Genomic DNA, 17,921 nt, shown 5'->3' with positions numbered 1-17,921 from the left:
GTACGGCCCCTGATCTTCAGTTTCTAGCCGATACTACACAAAAATAACGTAAAATAACGCAGTAACGCATCATGCAGTAACGGTAACTGAGTTACTGTATATAAAAAAATAACACGTTAGATTACCAGTTACCGCCGAAACTAACGGTGTTACAGTAACGCGTTACCTAGTAACACGTTAGTCCCAACACTGGTCCTGATGTTGAGCAACTCAAACATAACGTTGAAACATGCTCTTTGACGACGTTGAATTTTGGTCATATCCCAACCAATATTTTACAACAAAATACAATGTTGAAACAACATGCTTTTTTTTAACAATGTTTATTCAATGTCAGGTTGTGACGTTGACTAGACAGTGGAAATCTGGTCATTTCCCAACCAACAACGTGGATCTAACGTTGGGACATCAATGTTGTACCAATTTACAAATACACCTTATTTGCAACATGGTTTCAAAGTCAATTTTAAAGGACGTGTATGTATATTCAACGTTGTATCAACCTAAATAAGAAACAATGTGTGTGTATTTGCAAAGACAGCAAACACAGGGTGTATTCATTGTTATGTCCTTGATCATAATGTACTGCACAACCAGTGAGACTTCTTGTGCAATTCACTCTGTCCCATGGTTAGAAAATATTCTCTTAACATTATTAATAAATTGCACTGAAAATCAAAATACAGGATGCATTTAGGCCAATCACACCACATTATAAATCATTTGTGTTAGTATTTCCACTGATGATGAGCAGTGAGCACAATTAAACATTTGGGTAACACTTTAGTATGGGGAACACATATTCACCATTAATTAGTTGCTTATTAACATACAAATTAGTAACATATTGGCTCTTAATTAGTCATGATTAAGTACTTATTAATACCTTATTCTGCATGGCCTTATTATACAACCGGTAAGCCATTAACTAAGAGTCTTCCCTCAATAACCTCAGAATTATTGCTGATTAGTAACCCTAACCCTAACCCTAACCCTTATATGTTCCCCTAGTGTCCAAATAACTCAAAATTAAGTCTTTGTTACTTTAATAAGCAACTAATTAATGGTGAATATGTTCCCCAAACTAAGGTGTTACCAACATTTCATTTTGACTATTGTGAATGTAGGCATGAAAAACATTCATGATGTAATGAGTAAAAAAAACACAGAAGCTTACATTGAAACATAGCAACATACTGTTCTACACGCTTGTGGATACCACTCAGTTATGTGTTGTGTAGGCGCTGGTGGAATTTGAGCCCTCCACCGTTCCTGAAGGACTTCCCACATTGTCCACATATATACGGCTTCTCACCGGTGTGGATCCGGAAGTGCCTGGTGAGCGCCCCGGAGTGACGGAAACACTTCAAGCAGACCGAGCAGGTGAAAGGCCTTTCCCCCGTGTGGATGCGAAGGTGGGTCATGAGGTTTTCCCTGCGGTTGAACTCTCGTTTGCACTCTGGGCAGTGGAAAGGACTGCTTCCAGGTGGGTAACGGTGCATGTTGGCCCGTTTTCTGCTCGCGAGTGTCTTCTGTTGGCAATGGTTGGAGTGGAGCAGCAGATCACTGGGCTTCTGGAAAGACCTGTTGCATGACTTGCATGTATAGATGCGGTTATTATTGTTGAGATGGTCGCTATGGGAATGATCTCCGAAAACAAGTGAAGAGGCCTCCGGGTTTGGTAGAAAATCTAAAAAATAAAAATCACATCATTTAATTCAAGAATCTGTATATGCAACCTTACAAATCTCTAATACAAGCAATTTTTAATTTATTTTTTATTTTTCATAACGAAATACAATCATGTGTGCTTACGGACTGTATCCCTGCAGACTGTATTGATCTATATTGATATATAATGTATATATTGTGTTTTTTTTGTTGATTTAATTTAAAAAATATATACATATATTTTTTTTTAATTTTGTTTTTTAATTTCTTGTGCGGCCCGGTACCAATCGACAACTAAAATAGTTGATAGCTGCAGCCTGGCTTGCTCACTATAAACATACTGAAAGGACTTATTGTATGTTTAAGCGTAAATATACTACTATTTTAGCTGTACACTGACAAAAATAGGCGTCAATATGAGTTTATAGTCCTTGGTTCCAGTGCATTCTGGATTGCATATGACAGCCTCTGTTTGTGTTTGCATGGGGACAAAGATCATTCTTGATAATGTACTGTACATGTGCGGATGGAGATGTTTTAATACCTTTTTAAAGTATCTGCGTTAGTGATGTGCGGATAGATACTGAAATATTGATACCGCCGATATCAGATCTCTATGCTCTAATATCAATCCTCAACTCAAAATATCGATACTTATGACACTTTATATCAGGGGAGTCCAAACTTTTACCACCAAGGGCCGCATACTGAAAAGTCAAAGTATGCGTGGGCCATATTGATATTTTTTTATTTAAAAAATGCTTAAACCAGATATCGTGTCAGCTACGTTTTATAAGTAACAAGGTATATTATCATCAATTATTATTTACAACATTACAGCTTTTTCTCATTACATACCTATTTTTTAACATTTTTACTATTATTTTTCCCCATTTTTAAAGTATCCGCGTTAGTGATGTGCGGATTGATACTGAAATATTGATACCGCCGATATCAGATCTCTATGCTCTAATATCAATCCTCAACTCAAAATATTGATACTTATGACACTTTATATCAGGGGAGTCCAATCTTTTACCACCAAGGGCCGCATACTGAAAAGTCAAAGTATGCGTGGGCCATATTGATATTTTTTTATTTAAAAAATGCTTAAACCAGATATCGTTTCAGCTACGTTTTATAAGTAACAAGGTATATTATCATCAATTATTATTTACAACATTACAGCTTTTTCTCATTACATACCTATTTTTTAACATTTTTACTATTATTTTTCCCCATTTAGGAATAGAATAAAAATAATAATAATATGACTGTGTAACTGCATAACCTAATGTGTCAAAAATTCTGCTGGTTCGAAAATATTAATGATCATGTTTATTATGGTTGTTAAATTAAATTAAATTAATTCATATGTTAGTATTATTTCATTTTTTAATTAACTAACTCAATTTTGTTTATATTTTAAGTATATTGCATTTTTATTTTGAGAGCTTCTAATATTTTAGATCCATCAATGACCGCATAGTGAAAAGTCAAGAATGGAGGGAGGGATTTAAAAAAAATAAAAATAAAATGCTAAACAATTATATATATATATATATATATATATATATATATATATATATATATATATATATATATATATATATATATATACGTATATTAGGGGTGTAACGGTACACAAAAATTTCGGTTCGGTAGGTACCTCGGTTTAGAGGTCACGGTTCGGTTCATTTTCGGTACAGTAAAAAAAATATATATATATATACATTTTTTTGGTTATTTAAAACAATGGCTTTATCCTTTTAACATTGTGAACACTATAATAATTCTGCCCAAAAATAGAAATAGCTCTGTGTGTGATGGATGTGAGCCACCACTAGGCTGATCAGTGCAACAGCAGGCAGTCATGAATGCTAAGCATAACAATAACACATATTTACACCCAGGGTCTATTGCCAGGGTTAATGTGGTCAACATATATAAAATAAAAACTAAATAAGATAAGGCTCAGAATGGTTTCTTAACAAAACCTTTCTACATATAAAGTGCTTTTTTTGATTGATTGATTGATTGAGACTTTTATTAGTAGATTGCACAGTACAGTACATATTCCGTACAATTGACCACTAAATGGTAACACCCAAATAAGTTGTTCAAGTTGTTTAAGTCGGGGTCCACGTTAACCAACATTAAACTGCGTCAAGTTGTTGCTCAGATTAAATAAAATGACAAAACTTTTCTTATGCATACAAAAAGTGCAACATTAAACAGTTTCAAGTCAACTCAGCCTCAGATTAACCCCCCCCCCCCCCCCAGCCTTTAACCCTGGTGACTTTCATTCAATCTTCATGTTTTTGGCCAGAAAAATCAGTTTATCCACATTGTCTGCAGAAAGAGCAGACCTGCTTGCAGTTACAATGTCTCCAGCTGTGGAAAATACCCTTTCGCTGGGCACGGAGGTAGCAGGTATGGCGAGGTAGTGCCTGGCTAACTTGGCAGTAAGAGGATATATGGGCTCATTGTTCTCCCACCATAGAAGTGGGTCAAAATCTAGTTTTTAATGCAATATGGTCTTAAATCTGCTGCTATAAAAACACCAACGGCATTTGTTATTGCTTTAGCCCTGCCTGACTCGCCGAGGAGAGGCTGCTTGAATGCGGTGTTTGCACGACGCCCGTCTTTCTCTTCGTTGAAGCGATGTTCACTTGGGGGTGGTGCTGCTTCAAATGGGTTAGCATGTTTGACGTGTTGGCAGAAGCATGCCCTACCGCTGCTGAACAATGTCGGCAAACCACTTTCGTTTTGTCCACCTCTCGTCCTCCATTGTTGTATCGCACCGCGAAGCCGAAGTGTTCCCAAACGGGAGATCTTAACGAGGCAAGAGGGTCTTCCAGCTCTGGCTTTTACATGTTGTCGTAGACTAGGCTGACCATATTCTGAAATCCCAAAAAGAGGACACATATATGCGTGCCAAGGCGGGCAGCACGCCAAGGCTTAGACTAGGTGAAAATTTGCCAATGATACTCGAACTTGCTTTATAAATAATATATTTATTTAAATAAAGCATTTTTTCTCCTCTGTTGACAGCAGTGTTGGCGCTAGGAATTTTCAAAATGGGGTCCCACAGTAAATTTTTGGGGTCCCACTTTTTGGTAAGCGTTTTGAAAAAAAATTATAAACGTATGCATTATCCTGTTATATCTCACATTCTATATTGTGTTTTGGAAAAAGCTTGTCATAAACGTTACTTAATTCATTAAAAATAATAATTAAAAAAAGAAAACAAATTTGTATACATATGTAAATGTATTCAGTTATAAACATTCATTCACTTTCTTCTTTCCTTAATGGATCTAAACTTTACCGCTGCTGGTAGTTTTTGCTACGTTTTTATCTAATAAGTTGTAGGTGTATTTATTTCAGTATAAAAGTGTAAAAAGTGTTTTGCTTCGGTCATAAAATGATGATAATGGTGTGCCAGGGCATACATACATTTTATATTTAACGCTTAAATCTCCGAAGTCTACATCAACTTCAGATCTATTCCTCATTTCAAAATGTTTTAGTTTTTTTTATGTTGTTTTTTTTGTTTGTTTGTTTTCCGCCCTTTTTTGTCAAACAAAACTATGTTTTTAATGGCAAACACACAAAATATGCAAAATTTTCCACCAAAAATATTTTTCTAAGTGGAATATTTGATGTGAAGTAATCGGAACCTTTGATAGGTCAATAATTCATAATAACATTAATTTTGATTCAATATTATGTTTTGAGCAATGACCGTTTGAAAGAAAAAAAAAACAGCTTTGTTTTATTAGTCAACATTGCAACTTTATCTAAATTACATTTCACCTTTAAGCTTCTTTATTTCACTTTTGTTATGTTTTTGTTTGTTTTAATAGTATTTTTAGAATGTGCCGTGGGCCTTTAAAACATTAGCTGTGGGCCGCAAATGGCCTCCGGGGCACAATTTTGACACCCCTGCTATAGATAATAAAAAATTAAATCTAATAAATCTATCGATAAAAAGCAGAACCTGGCGACGCATGCGCGTTTATCATAACTCTCTCGCTCTCTCTGTCTCTGCCCCTCCCTCACGAATGCTGCTGCGCGCACAATTTGTTTTGTTTTTAACCCCTTCGTAACCCTGAATGTACATAGAAAATACATGCAACCCTAACTCAAAATGCCGAACATTTGAGACATTTAAGAAACTCCGCCCGGAGAGCCCCGCAAAAGACAACATGTCCGGTGAAAAGAGGATGTATGGTCAGTCTATCGTAGACCGGTCGCTACTAGCATGCCGTGTGTTGTGCCTCGGTGTGCAATGTTTACACAACGTGCGGTACGCTACTTAATATGTCCCTAGTGGTTAGAGTGTCCGCCCTGAGATCGGTAGGTTGGAGTTCAAATCCCAGCCGAGTCATACCAAAGACTATAAAAATGGGACCCATAACCTCCCTGCTTTGGCACTCAGCAAAATGATTAACGGGCGCGGCGCCGCTACTGCCCACTGCTCCCCAAGGGGATGGGTCAAATGCAGAGGACAAATTTCACCACATCTAGTGTGTGTGTGACAATCATTGGTATCTTTAATCTTAATCTTTAATCTTAATGTGGAAACTCATTCGGTACACTTCCGAACCGAAACCCCCGTATATTTGCACAAAGTATCGGATCGGTATCACCAATACCAGCCTGAATTTTAGTTGGTATCAGATCAGAAAGAAAATCAGTGGTATCTAGGGTTGGGTATCGAGTATCGATTGGAACCAGGACTAACTTTCCGATTCTCCCGGAATCGTTCAAAAGTTTAAATTTCGATTCCTATTTTCGATACCCAGTCCGCCGACCAGGAAAAAATATGTCCGCCGAACCGGAAGAAGAAGCCGCTGAACACCAACGAAGAAGCGCCCACCGCCGGAAGTGTTAGCATTGCCGAGCGAGTCAGTCAAGCTCAAGCATGGATAGCGGGCGTCGGCGGTCGAAAGTGTGGCTTTACTTTACAAAAAAAAATGAAATAACCGCGAAATAACAGAGCTCCATGTCCATCAAGAAACGAGTGGCGAGAGAGCTGCAGATGTACCAGGACGTTCCACCGATACTTATGTCTGACGACCCTGCTGCATGGTGGTGGTGGTCCGGTGGAACCAACAAAAGACTTATCCTTTGCTGTCATATCTCGCTTTCTCCTATTTATGCGTTCAAGCTTCTTCCACACCCAGCGAACGTGTATTTTCCACAGCAGGAGACACTATCTGTCCAGAACGCTCACGCATCCTGCCTGAGAAGGCGGATATGGTCATTTTCCTAAACAAGAACTGTCTCTGATTTTATACTGTACCTGGGTCATTTTTTTTATATGGTGCCTTTTGCGTCCCCAGTATAAATCATGTCATATTTTCTCAAAATATTTACAATTGCTCATTCCATTAGTTTCTTTGTGTATGGTAAATTGTTGTCTATCATAAATACAGTGATATGGGCTTCAAACATTAGAATATATATTTTTTAAAGCTTTTGTTAAAGTTCTATTATGCGATTTTGCCATGTCCCTGGTGCTGTTTATTCAACTTTAATCTAGAAAATAACAAATAAAAACATATATTTTTAATTTTTTTTTGTTATGATATAATTATCATAGACAAGCTCTCTTTAGTCATATGGTGTATATTATCAAAATCGTAAAAAGAATTACAAAAAAATAAGGTTCTATGTCTGTCCCTGTGGTCGCTGTCCACTCTGTTAAGTTGCGTTACTGTCCCTTTAAGAAAACAACCACATTTGTCAGTGACATCATTCTCATCAGGTAACATCACACCAGTGGCGGGAAACTCAACTCTGGTAAGCTGTGTGGTTTTTTAGCTCTCTTACTATCTGATGTTGATGTTTTTATGAAGTGAATTTAATGTGGTTGAACATAACGTGTCCACTCTGTTAGGCCTAAATAATAAGGAGATCAATCAAATTGAAATTTTTCAAAACATGTTTGTGTGAAATTATAGATTTCTTATCAATTATTCAAGTCCATGCTAGCTGTTATGTTAACACAGGCAGGCTGAAGGCTAACTTTAGCTCAAAATGTCCACCGTGTTAGTGTCCACCGTGTTAGCCTCATTCAACTAACACGGTGGACATCAACCTAACAGAGTGGACATGTATATAGTAATGTTGACTTATCACAATGTATATGTAGTGCTATTATGCATTCAACAGCAGTTTCTTTCATAATTCTTGGTTAATCATCACTGCTGTTGCAAAATATCATATACAGCAAATACATTGGTGTTAAAAGTACAGTGTAAATGTATTTGAAAAATACATTTAAAATTGTAAAAATGTATGTATTCTAAAAATATATCTGCTTAGAGTGAGGGATATACAATCCATATAGGAAAGTCATTATACAGGCAATCATGCACTGAAAACACATGTATGCTGTTATGCATATGTCCTTAACAGAGTGGACATATCCCGTGTGTCACCTCTCATTAATATAGCTAAATATACTATGATTTAGGTGCCTGAGTTCGACCAATATGTTTTTCAGCAAGTTACATATGTCATGTATACAATAGAACATAAAAATATTGGTAAATCAACTATTTATTTTTTACAAGTTATGAAGTCCAAATGGCACCCTATAAAAAAAACGACCCACCTGCTGCTAATCTGGACTGGGTTTTGCAAGTTGTTTCTTATTGTTTATTTGCTTTTCTGCACCAGGTTAGGCCATCAGTGGGAGCACGATAACATTTTTAAGTACCTGCAGCATCATACACTTGTGTGTGTAAATGTGTTTTCATGAGGTTTCCTGCAGCATCATACACTTATGTGTAAAGGTGTTTTCATGAGGTTTCCTGCAGCATCATACACTTATGTGTAAAGGTGTTTTCATGAGGTTTCCTGCAGCATCATACACTTGTGTAAATGTGTTTTCATGAGGTTTCCTGCAGCATCATACACTTATGTGTAAATGCGTTTTCATGAGGTTTTCAAAAATAAAGCTCTCTTGAGGAAAGTGTACCCCTGGGAAAATGTATTCATAATTTATAATATTTATATTCAAGTTCATAGATTTGATATTTATATTCTTGTTGAAAACAGCCCTGTGAGGAATTTATAGTAAAGTTCATAAAAAGTTAATAGAATTAAAATTGATGGAGAATATCAGACTATTTCATTCAGAAAGACTGTAGGTTAGCTAGCTCATTTAAAATATCCTAAACTTTTTTTTGACCTTGCCTCTTAAAAGAATCGGAATCGAGAATCGCCAGGAATCGGAATCGAAACAAAGAATCGGAATCGTTCGAATTCAAACGATACCCAACCCTAGTGGTATCGCACATCACTAATCCGCATTCGACTTAGATTTAAAGGGTATCCCGAATGGTGGGAAAAATGGAAGGATGCGGGGAACACTTTGATACATTAAAGATGCTATAACAAAGCCTATATATGTTAAGATATCTAAACAAAACAACTACATCCTAGCTTGGTGTTGACAGGTAAGAAAAGCTGATTTTGCATAATAGGACCCCTTTAAATAAACTAAATCTACAAAACTAGTTGATGTTAACAAAGTCATGTGAGCGCACAGCCAATGGACGTGCGCTCTTGCACTTTGATAAATAAGGTAAAAAGCACTACTGAATTTAAAAAATAAGTAAGAAATCGTCGCAAAATACATAAGTGGGGTTTATGTACCCCCCAAGAACCACCCGTCCCTGCTGCTCATTGCTGTCAAGAGGTGAAATAGGTAAATACATTTCATTCACATTGTTTTTGTATGTAAAACTCTAATTATTCTCTATTGAAGTGTTTTGTCAAGACCGGATCGATTTGATTTGCATTATTTTTCATACAATTCAGTTTTCAACGGACCAGAGTAAAATAAAACAAAAATACTTAAATAACATGATTGTCATCTTACTTTGTTGTGAGTACTGGTGCTGAAAATCCTGCGCTTCTGCAATCCACTCGTGCAATAAAGTTGACCGGACGGTGGACAAACACTCTGTGCTTAAGTCTTCCACTTGCAGTGAATCCATTGATGGAGGTGATGCATCCCTCGTCTCTTCTGGACTCTCCTTCTTTAAGGTCATCTCCTCCACTATGGCGCTGTCTGCAGCGCAAGGCGGTGGTGTTTGGTGGTGTGGTTGGTACTGGCAGAGTGGGTTTAGGCGTTCTACCTTCACCACACATGCATTGGACAGCTCTTCTGTGACATAATAAAGAAAAAGATCATTCATTCATCATTTTAGATGCTCAAGATGCTCAAAGCCCATTAGTCTTCCATCCCATAGTCCGAGGGTCAGCAACCCGCGGCTCAACTGGCTCCCTGGACCTCTTTCAGAGATGTGTGAAAATGGAAAAAGATGAAGAAAAAAATATATTTTTAGTTTAAATATATTTTCTGTAGGAGAAAAAACATGACACAAACCTTCCTAATTGTTAGAAATCCCACTGTTTATTTTAAACATGCTTCACTGATGAGTAGGGATGTCCGATAATATCGGACTGATGATATTATCGGCCGATAAATGCTTTAAGTATCGGTTTTTTAAATTATCGGTATCGGTTTCATAAAGTAAAATTTATGACTTTTTAAAATTCCGCTGTGTACACGAACGTAGGGAGAAGTACAGAGCGTCGATAAACCTTAAAGGCACTGCCTTAGCGTTCCAGCCCAGTCACATAATATCTACGGCTTTTCACACACACAAGTGAATACAAGGCCATACAGGTCACACTGAGGGTGACCGTATAAACAACTTTAAAACTGTTACAAATACGCGCCACACTGTGAACCCACACCAAACAAGAATGACAAACACATTTCGGGAGAACATCCGCACGGTAACACAACATAAACACAACAGAACAAATACCCAGAACCCCTTGCAGCACTAACTCTTCCGGGACGCTACAATGTACCCCCTAGCCCCCACCTCAACCCCGCCCACCTCAACCTCCTCATGCTCTCTGAGGGAGAGCATGTCCCAAATTCCAAACTGCTGTTTTGAGGCATGTTAAAAAAAAATAATGCACTTTGTGACTTCAATAATAAATATGGCAGTGCCATGTTGGCGGTTTTTTTTCCAAAACTTGAGTTGATTTATTTTGGAAAAACTTGTTACATTGTTTAATGCATCCAGCGGGGCATCACAACAAAATTAGGCATAATAATGTGTTAATTCCACGACTGTATATATCGGTATCGGTTGATATCGGAATCGGTAATTAAGAGTTCGACAATATCGGAATATCGGCAAAAAAGCCATTATCGGACATCTCCACTGATAAGAGTATTTTGCCAGCACCGTTTTGTCCTAAAAAGACACAAAAAGTGTGTTAACGCCAACAATGGATACCGTTACATCCTTAATTATTTATTGCTCATTTTTTGTTTTTTCGTTGCTTTTCTTTTGTAGCTGTATGTAGAAATGGCGCTGCTGAAGTGGCAGATAGATGCACCAGCTCTGTCCTCTTTTAATGTATTTTATGTCCTTTTGTGTTCAGATGTTTCCCTCCTGTTTTCATGTGTTTTTTTTTACCTCGTTTTTTGTGGACTTTTTGTATCTGCACCACAAAATTTCCCAATCCATCCATTTTCCTACCGCTTGGATAAATAAAGTCCATCCTATCCCTATCAACTTGTCCTTACATGATGCTTTCACACAGTCACACATTGTTTCCCAAATGAAAACTAGTATACCTTGAGTGAAACCTCCATCACCGTGTGTCTCTTCAGCACAGTCCGACCTATGCATGTCGTCACAGGTCTCATGGTCCACTTTGGCGGTGGAACATCCACCCGTGTCCGTCCTCCACATGTCTTCTCCATCTGTTCTCGGGCCGATGTGAGGCAGGAGTCGATCAGTGGGATCGGAGGCAGAAAGTGGAAGCCTTAAAACAGGAAGACCAACACTTCGGTTCAGGTCTACCGCGGCTCGCTCCAATTGTTCTTTCAAAGACTCGTTTTCTCTCCGTAGCTCCTCGCAGATGCTACTCGTCGCCTTGCCGACAAGTCCCATCACATCTCGGACAGCCGAGTCCACAGCCACTTGGAATGCTGCGCGGATGGCTGCAACAAGGTCCTGCTGTACGACGTGCAGTTTGCTCATTGTCATTTGTGAAACCTTTCCGACGCTTTACGTCGTCCTTGAGCAATGCAGAGAACTGCAATGTTTCACTTCCGCAAACAGGGTGGGACTGGGGGGAGGGGTCGATCCGGATATCGAGTGAATCGATACCAAGTGCGGTATCTATATTGGACCACTCTTTAAGAAAAAGGACTTGAATAAAAAGGACAATAAAAAGGAAGTCTAAGTCTTAATTATGTGTAATCAGTGGGGAGCCAGGAAAACCTTCTCTGCTGACTTACATAACCAGAAATCATTATCATAATTAAAGATAAAAGTTTTTTTTTAATTTACTTTCCCTAAATATCTAAAAGTATTCATATTCTCTTCATGTCATATTATGCTCCTTCAAATGCTGTTGTTTTTAGTTTAGTTTGTATCCAATCAGAATTCAGCTATCTTATGTTGCCATGCTGTACAAAATCTGCCTGGAGCCTTCAGAATCAACAATGCGGACGTCTTTGCACTGTAAGTGAACGGGGTCATAGAGGTGATAGACCAGTGGTTCTTAACCTGGGTTCGATCGACCTCAGCCTCAGGGGTTCGGCGGAGGTCAAGACACACCCGACTCATCGTGTAAATAAAAAACTTCTCCCTATCGGCGTACTATGGATACCCCCAAACAATATTCCTATTAATTTTCCATCTGATTTACAGGTGTGTAATTTGTTGTGAGTTCATGTACTGTGTTTGTATTGTTCTTTGAACAAGGTGATGTTCATGCACGGTTCATTTTGTGCACCACTAAAAAAACATATAACTTTGTTTTTAATTAGAAAAATTTTTTTTTTTATTTTTCACGAAAGAAGGGTTCGGTGAATGCGCATATGAAACTGGTGGGGTTCGGTCCCTCCAACAAGGTTAAGAACCACTGTGATAGACACTTACGATAGCCAATCAAATCATGAGTTGTTGTCAGTAAGGCCTTCTAGCTGGCCTAACGCTGTGATTGGATACTCACTTGGGAGTCCCAAGTGAGTATCCAATCACAAGTTGCGAAAACAGGAAGTGGCACCGGAACCATACGAGCCATAGAAAGCTACATAAAACTCACCGGTACAATAACCACGGAGATAAAGTGTTTGTCTTACACCTAGTACTTCACTGTGGACAGACGAAGCCAAGCAATGCAGGAAATACATTTTTGGCAGGCAATCACATTTTGCCGACAACACCGGCGGTGAAATGGTTTGCCCACCACTAGCACCGACTACGAGCGGTGCCACTGGCTTATACGGCGTTGGATGGGTGCTACAAATTGTGAGTTCAAATATTTTATTTCTTTATTTTTTCATGTTTCATTTATTTTATACAATTATTTTAATTTTGACAGTACCACGTAACATACGTATGTTTTACTTGCTGAAGCGGGTTCATTAAATGTTAAATGCGCCGAAAAATAGACCCTTTTGTACACTCTTGAGGTGATTCAATACACAGTGGCGTGCAAGTGTGTTTCTGTATAGTATCTCCAGCCGTGTCCATGCGGTGACATAAATTACGGTATTTTGAGAGGTAAAGTCGGACTAAGTAGGACGTCACTGAAGGCCTAAGTGAGAAACGCACGGCCTGCCACTGTGTGTAATATATGGGAATAAACCCTGAGATCGGTAGGTCGTGAGTTCAAACCCCAGCCGAGTCATACCAAAGACTATAAAAATGGGACCCATTACCTCCCTGCTTGGCATTCAGCATCAAGGGTTGGAATTGGGGGTTAAATCACCAAAATGATTCCCGGGCGTGGCCACCGCTGCTGCCCACTGCTCCCCTCACCTCCCAGGGGGTGATCAAGGGTGATGGGTCAAATGCAGAGAATAATTGCACCACACCTAGTGTGTGTGTGACAATCATTGGTACTTTAACTTTAACTTAAAATAGTGTGTTTATGATAGGGCTGTCAAAAGTAAGTCAACTTGATTAATCTCAATGATTAATCACACCATTTATTTTGACCACACATGCTCCTTTACCTTGACCTGCGGATGTTTACATGTAATGCAGCACGGGTTATCAATGATTAATGCATTGGTGTGCTCACTTGTAAAGTTCACTTCAAAATACACCCTCACTGTACTCAATATAAAACTGTTTGCAAGTTTTGAGCAGATAAAGGACGTGCGAAACATTTAAAAAATGTTTCTAGATAAAAGCAAAAGAAAAAAATCAACCATGGATGACAAAATGACTGAAAAATGCTTGCAACAAGAATAATACATTATACAGAACATTTATAACACAAAGATCTACAGAGGCAGAAAACATGTACAAAACGTATAACAAGCTAACTGGCATACTACGAACATGGAGGAAAGAATATTTGTCAATTATTGGACCGGAACAAAAACAATATGGGAGCAACATGGGGCATCCTGAATAGCATCATTAAAATGGTGCTAAGGATTATCACTCGTATTTAATACTTCTCAGATGGAAAAGTAAAAAATGACAATAGGAACGAAGTAGTTGAAAGCTTCGATAAGTACTTTGTGAACATTGGACCAAATCTGGAGGAAAAGATTCCAGATCCCGAGTCACTTGAGGACTTGAATGACACTTTTGACAGAAATCCCAACTCTTATGTTCCTCGAAGGTCTGACAAAATAGGAAATAATCAACATTGTGAACAATTTTTAATCCAAGACCTCAACTGATTGTAATGGAGTTGATATGGAAACAATACACAAGGTTATTAAAGAGATTTCAGAACCCTTACCATACAGTATATCAGCAACCTATCATTACAAACAGGCAGATTCCAAGAAGGAAACATGGCCTCTGGGCAGGACTCCCACCTTGAGTGCCAAATCAATGCCACTTGGGCCTGGAGCGCAAGGGAATGCCAATGAGTGGGTCCTAGCAAAATCAGAGTTGAAAGACCTGAAAAATGTCAGAGCCATTTAAATTAAATGCAGAACGTAATTGGTCGAAACTGGCAAAGACATTAATGTACAGGTCACCCAGACAGCGAATGCCAATTCTTCTCCAGAGATATAAAGCAGGGGTCAATCTGAGCTGGTACAAAAAGGTGATTATTACAGAGGGAGTGAGAGCCAACCAAAGTGTCGTCTAATTTGTGACCAAATCTTAGGTGTGCTTATTGCCACATTATTAGAGGGGAAGGGTGCCATGCACCAGAGATGGGAGAGTAGAAGAGCAGGAGTCAGCCTCTAATTGACACCATCTCATAGGAGTGTGATAAACCAAAGTGTAATTTTGTGAACATTAGCTGCCCAATAGTAACTGATGAAATTAGGCAGCCCAATCCCACCCACTGACCTGCTCCTCTGGAGTAAGTAAGAACATTTTATTTATAAAGCGCTTTTCACAGATAAAATCCCAAAGCGCTGTACAAAACATAGGTAAAGTAAAACAACAATTAAATTTAAAACGGGGGCAACATCATAAAAAGGATACAAAGTGGATTAAAAATGATAGTTAAAAGGTGCATTAACTAAAAGCTTTACTAAAAAGAGAAGTTCTCAAATGTTTCTTAAACGTTTCAACACAGTCAAGATCACGAAGGGACAGGGGCAAATTGTTCCAGAGTCTGGGAGCTAAAGCCTGGAATGCCCGGTCTCCACGGATTTTAAAACGAGATTTCGGGATCTTTAGAAGACCCTGGCCTGAAGACCGGAGACTGCACCCTGAAGAATAGGGGCATAGCAAGTCAGTGATGTACTGAGGGGCCCCACCTTGCAACGCACGGAATGTCAGGACTAAAATTTTAAACTCAATGCGCTATTTAACTGTAAAGTCCAACTTGTTCTCGCACGCTTACCAGTCCAAAAAAATAAATTTCAATATTTTAAAAATAAGACTTGGGGACTAAAAGCTTTACTAAAAAGAGAAGTTTTCAAATGTTTCTTAAACGTTTCAACACAGTCAAGATCACGAAGGGACAGGGGCAAATTGTTTCAGAGTCTGGGAGCTAAAGCCTGGAATGCCCGGTCTCCACGGGTTTTAAAACGAGATTTCGGGATCTTTAGAAGACCCTGGCCTGAAGACCGGAGACTGCACCCTGAAGAATAGGGGCATAGCAAGTCAGTGATGTACTGAGGGGCCCCACCTTGCAACGCACGGAATGTCAGGACTAAAATTTTAAACTCAATGCGCTATTTAACTGTAAAGTCCAACTTGTTCTCGCACGCTTACCAGTCCAAAAAAATAAACTTCAATATTTTAAAAATAAGACTTGGGGACAAACAGGGAGACATTTAAATAAATATATTTTGGTAGCACATTCATTTTTATAGTCCGTACAATTCCACCTCTGCAGGTTTGATTAATTCATCATTTTTAAGATGGTAAATGTAACTAACCCATCTGCAGCACATAATGACTCAAAATCCCTGAAACATTTGAGATTAATTGGGCCAATTAATTTTACCAAAAATATTTTTCCCAATAAATTTTGACACTTTCATCAAACTTGAATTCAGTTTGATGCAAGTTTAGACAAGGAATGTTTTACTTTTTAGCGCAAAAACAATTAAAACAAAAATATGTAAAGATTAACACCGATCGAAATTTGAACCATGAGCAAACAAGAACTGATGCTGCCCACGACAAGAGCCACCGAAATATAAATTTGCCCTTCTGTTCTTATCAGTGACGGAGCAGAAAGCGGCTGGGAATAAGTTTGTGGTAAAATTCCTTACAAGCGGTGTTGTTAATTTGAAAATTTTACATGTGCTTTTTTACCACCCAGCCAAAGATTGTGTGAGTGGCTCTGGTGTCTGGCAACGCATTGCAGGCAGTTTGGTGACAGGCTTCCGAACCAAACAAGTCAATATGGAAAACGATAAACAGCACACTTCATAGAAATATTCGAGTAAAAAAAAAAAAAAAAAAAAAAGATGACAGAAATGTCAACAGCAAACCAAATGGAATTTAAGCATCAATGTTTATTTGGGTAACCAAACATGATTACTTGTGAACACATTGGTTTTAACGTGCATAATCTTTTAAGCAGCACCCAAGTCAGTCACGACTTTTGTAATAGTCAAGGTGGGTAAGGATCCATCCTGAAGGCCCCAAGGTGGCTAAAGTCAGCACAGTCAGCACAAACACTGTTTCCTTGAAGAACAAATATACATAAGTATTTTATTTATTTATATTGATATATAGTCAAGCCAAATGCATTACATATTACACGGATCGTAGTGTGTTTGATATAACTTACCAACGGGCCAATTTGATGTCGAGGAGGTTTGCTATGAATTAATCGTTGAATCATCATCTTTGACTTCAGAGAAAATATCCATGGAAGCTTAAACAGTCCAAACATATTTGAGCAACAAAAAAAGGTCAAGTTCCAGAAAGATAAGATGGAATGTGAAGGCCTTTAACATCAATTTAAACACATTAAGAGTACTACACACACCTGCTTAATTGGTTTGGTTTGATTGTGGTGCATTCATGTGCTGTAGGAAAAAACTTTGATGAGTTCAAGTAAGCACATCGATATATTCCAAGACGTGTGTATGAACAAATACAGAAATGACTGAAAAACGTTTGCATTAAATGTTATTTAATAATAATAATAACTGGGATTTATATAGCGCTTTTCTAAGTACCCAAAGTCGCTTTACATGTTAAAAACCCATCATTCATTCTTAGGTGTGCGTATTTGTACGTATTTCATCATCTTGTCTATAACAAATTTCTATAAAATGCATCCTAAAATAGGTGAGCAATACTCCAAATGTTAGTATCGACCCGATATCAAGTAACTATACAGGGCCAGTATTGCTAATACCGATTCTTTGTGCTTGAAATCTTTCAAGATCATGAAATCATCAGGACATTTGTGGTTTTTCCTTTTTCAACAAACTTTTTTGTGAACTTTTATCCATTCCATTCATTGTACTCTATGGTTGCGGGTGTGCTGGAGCCTATGCCAGCTGATTTGGGGCGAGAGGTGGGGTTAACCCTGGAATGGTCACCAGTCAAACACAGAACACAAATAGACAACCATCCATCCATCCATCCATTTTCTACCGCTTGTCCCTATCGGGGTCGTGGAGGGTGCTGGCACCTATCTCAGCTGCATTCGGGCGGAAGGCAGGGTACACCCTGGACAAGTCGCCACCTCATCACAGGGCCAACACAGATAGACAGACAACATTCACACTCACA

At 38.4% G+C, this 17,921-nt stretch overlaps 1 protein-coding gene and 1 long non-coding RNA gene across 3 annotated transcripts; both read right to left on the bottom strand.

Annotated features, from left to right (window-relative positions):
- Positions 1-345: 345 nt before the first annotated feature.
- Positions 346-11,863, bottom strand: LOC133639931 (zinc finger protein 135-like). 2 transcript variants are annotated; one of them, XM_062033633.1, is made up of 3 exons: positions 11,357-11,863; positions 9,572-9,859; positions 346-1,690 (listed from the first exon to the last, which is right to left on the bottom strand). In XM_062033633.1, exons 1-3 carry the CDS (start codon positions 11,769-11,771, stop codon positions 1,227-1,229), a joined length of 1,167 nt encoding a protein of 388 aa, XP_061889617.1. In that variant the 5' UTR covers positions 11,772-11,863; the 3' UTR covers positions 346-1,226. The 2 variants fall into 2 exon arrangements, with proteins under 2 accessions (XP_061889617.1, XP_061889618.1); XM_062033634.1 differs by having other exon boundaries at positions 9,572-9,856.
- Positions 11,864-16,667: 4,804 nt separating this feature from the next.
- LOC133639932 (uncharacterized) lies at positions 16,668-17,196 on the bottom strand. Its single transcript, XR_009823870.1, has 2 exons — positions 16,966-17,196; positions 16,668-16,859 (listed from the first exon to the last, which is right to left on the bottom strand). It is a non-coding gene; the product is annotated as an uncharacterized LOC133639932 (long non-coding RNA).
- Between the last annotated feature and the right edge of the window lie 725 nt (positions 17,197-17,921).

The sequence above is a fragment of the Entelurus aequoreus genome, linkage group LG22 (assembly GCF_033978785.1).
Source record: "Entelurus aequoreus isolate RoL-2023_Sb linkage group LG22, RoL_Eaeq_v1.1, whole genome shotgun sequence".
In the NCBI taxonomy this organism is placed as follows: Eukaryota; Metazoa; Chordata; class Actinopteri; order Syngnathiformes; family Syngnathidae; genus Entelurus; species Entelurus aequoreus.
This window is presented reverse-complemented; position numbering and strand designations above follow the sequence as displayed.

What these genes read in the sequence shown, in the direction of transcription:
- LOC133639931 (XM_062033633.1), bottom strand. Translation starts at nt 11,771, where the DNA reads ATGACAATGAGCAAACTGCACGTCGTACAGCAGGACCTTGTTGCAGCC. An exon ending in TGATGGAGGTTTCACTCAAG is followed by an intron (nt 9,860 to 11,356) that starts GTATACTAGTTT and finishes ATTATGTCACAG; the next exon opens with AAGAGCTGTCCAATGCATGT. An exon ending in GCACCAGTACTCACAACAAA is followed by an intron (nt 1,691 to 9,571) that starts GTAAGATGACAA and finishes TTTATTTTTTAG; the next exon opens with ATTTTCTACCAAACCCGGAG.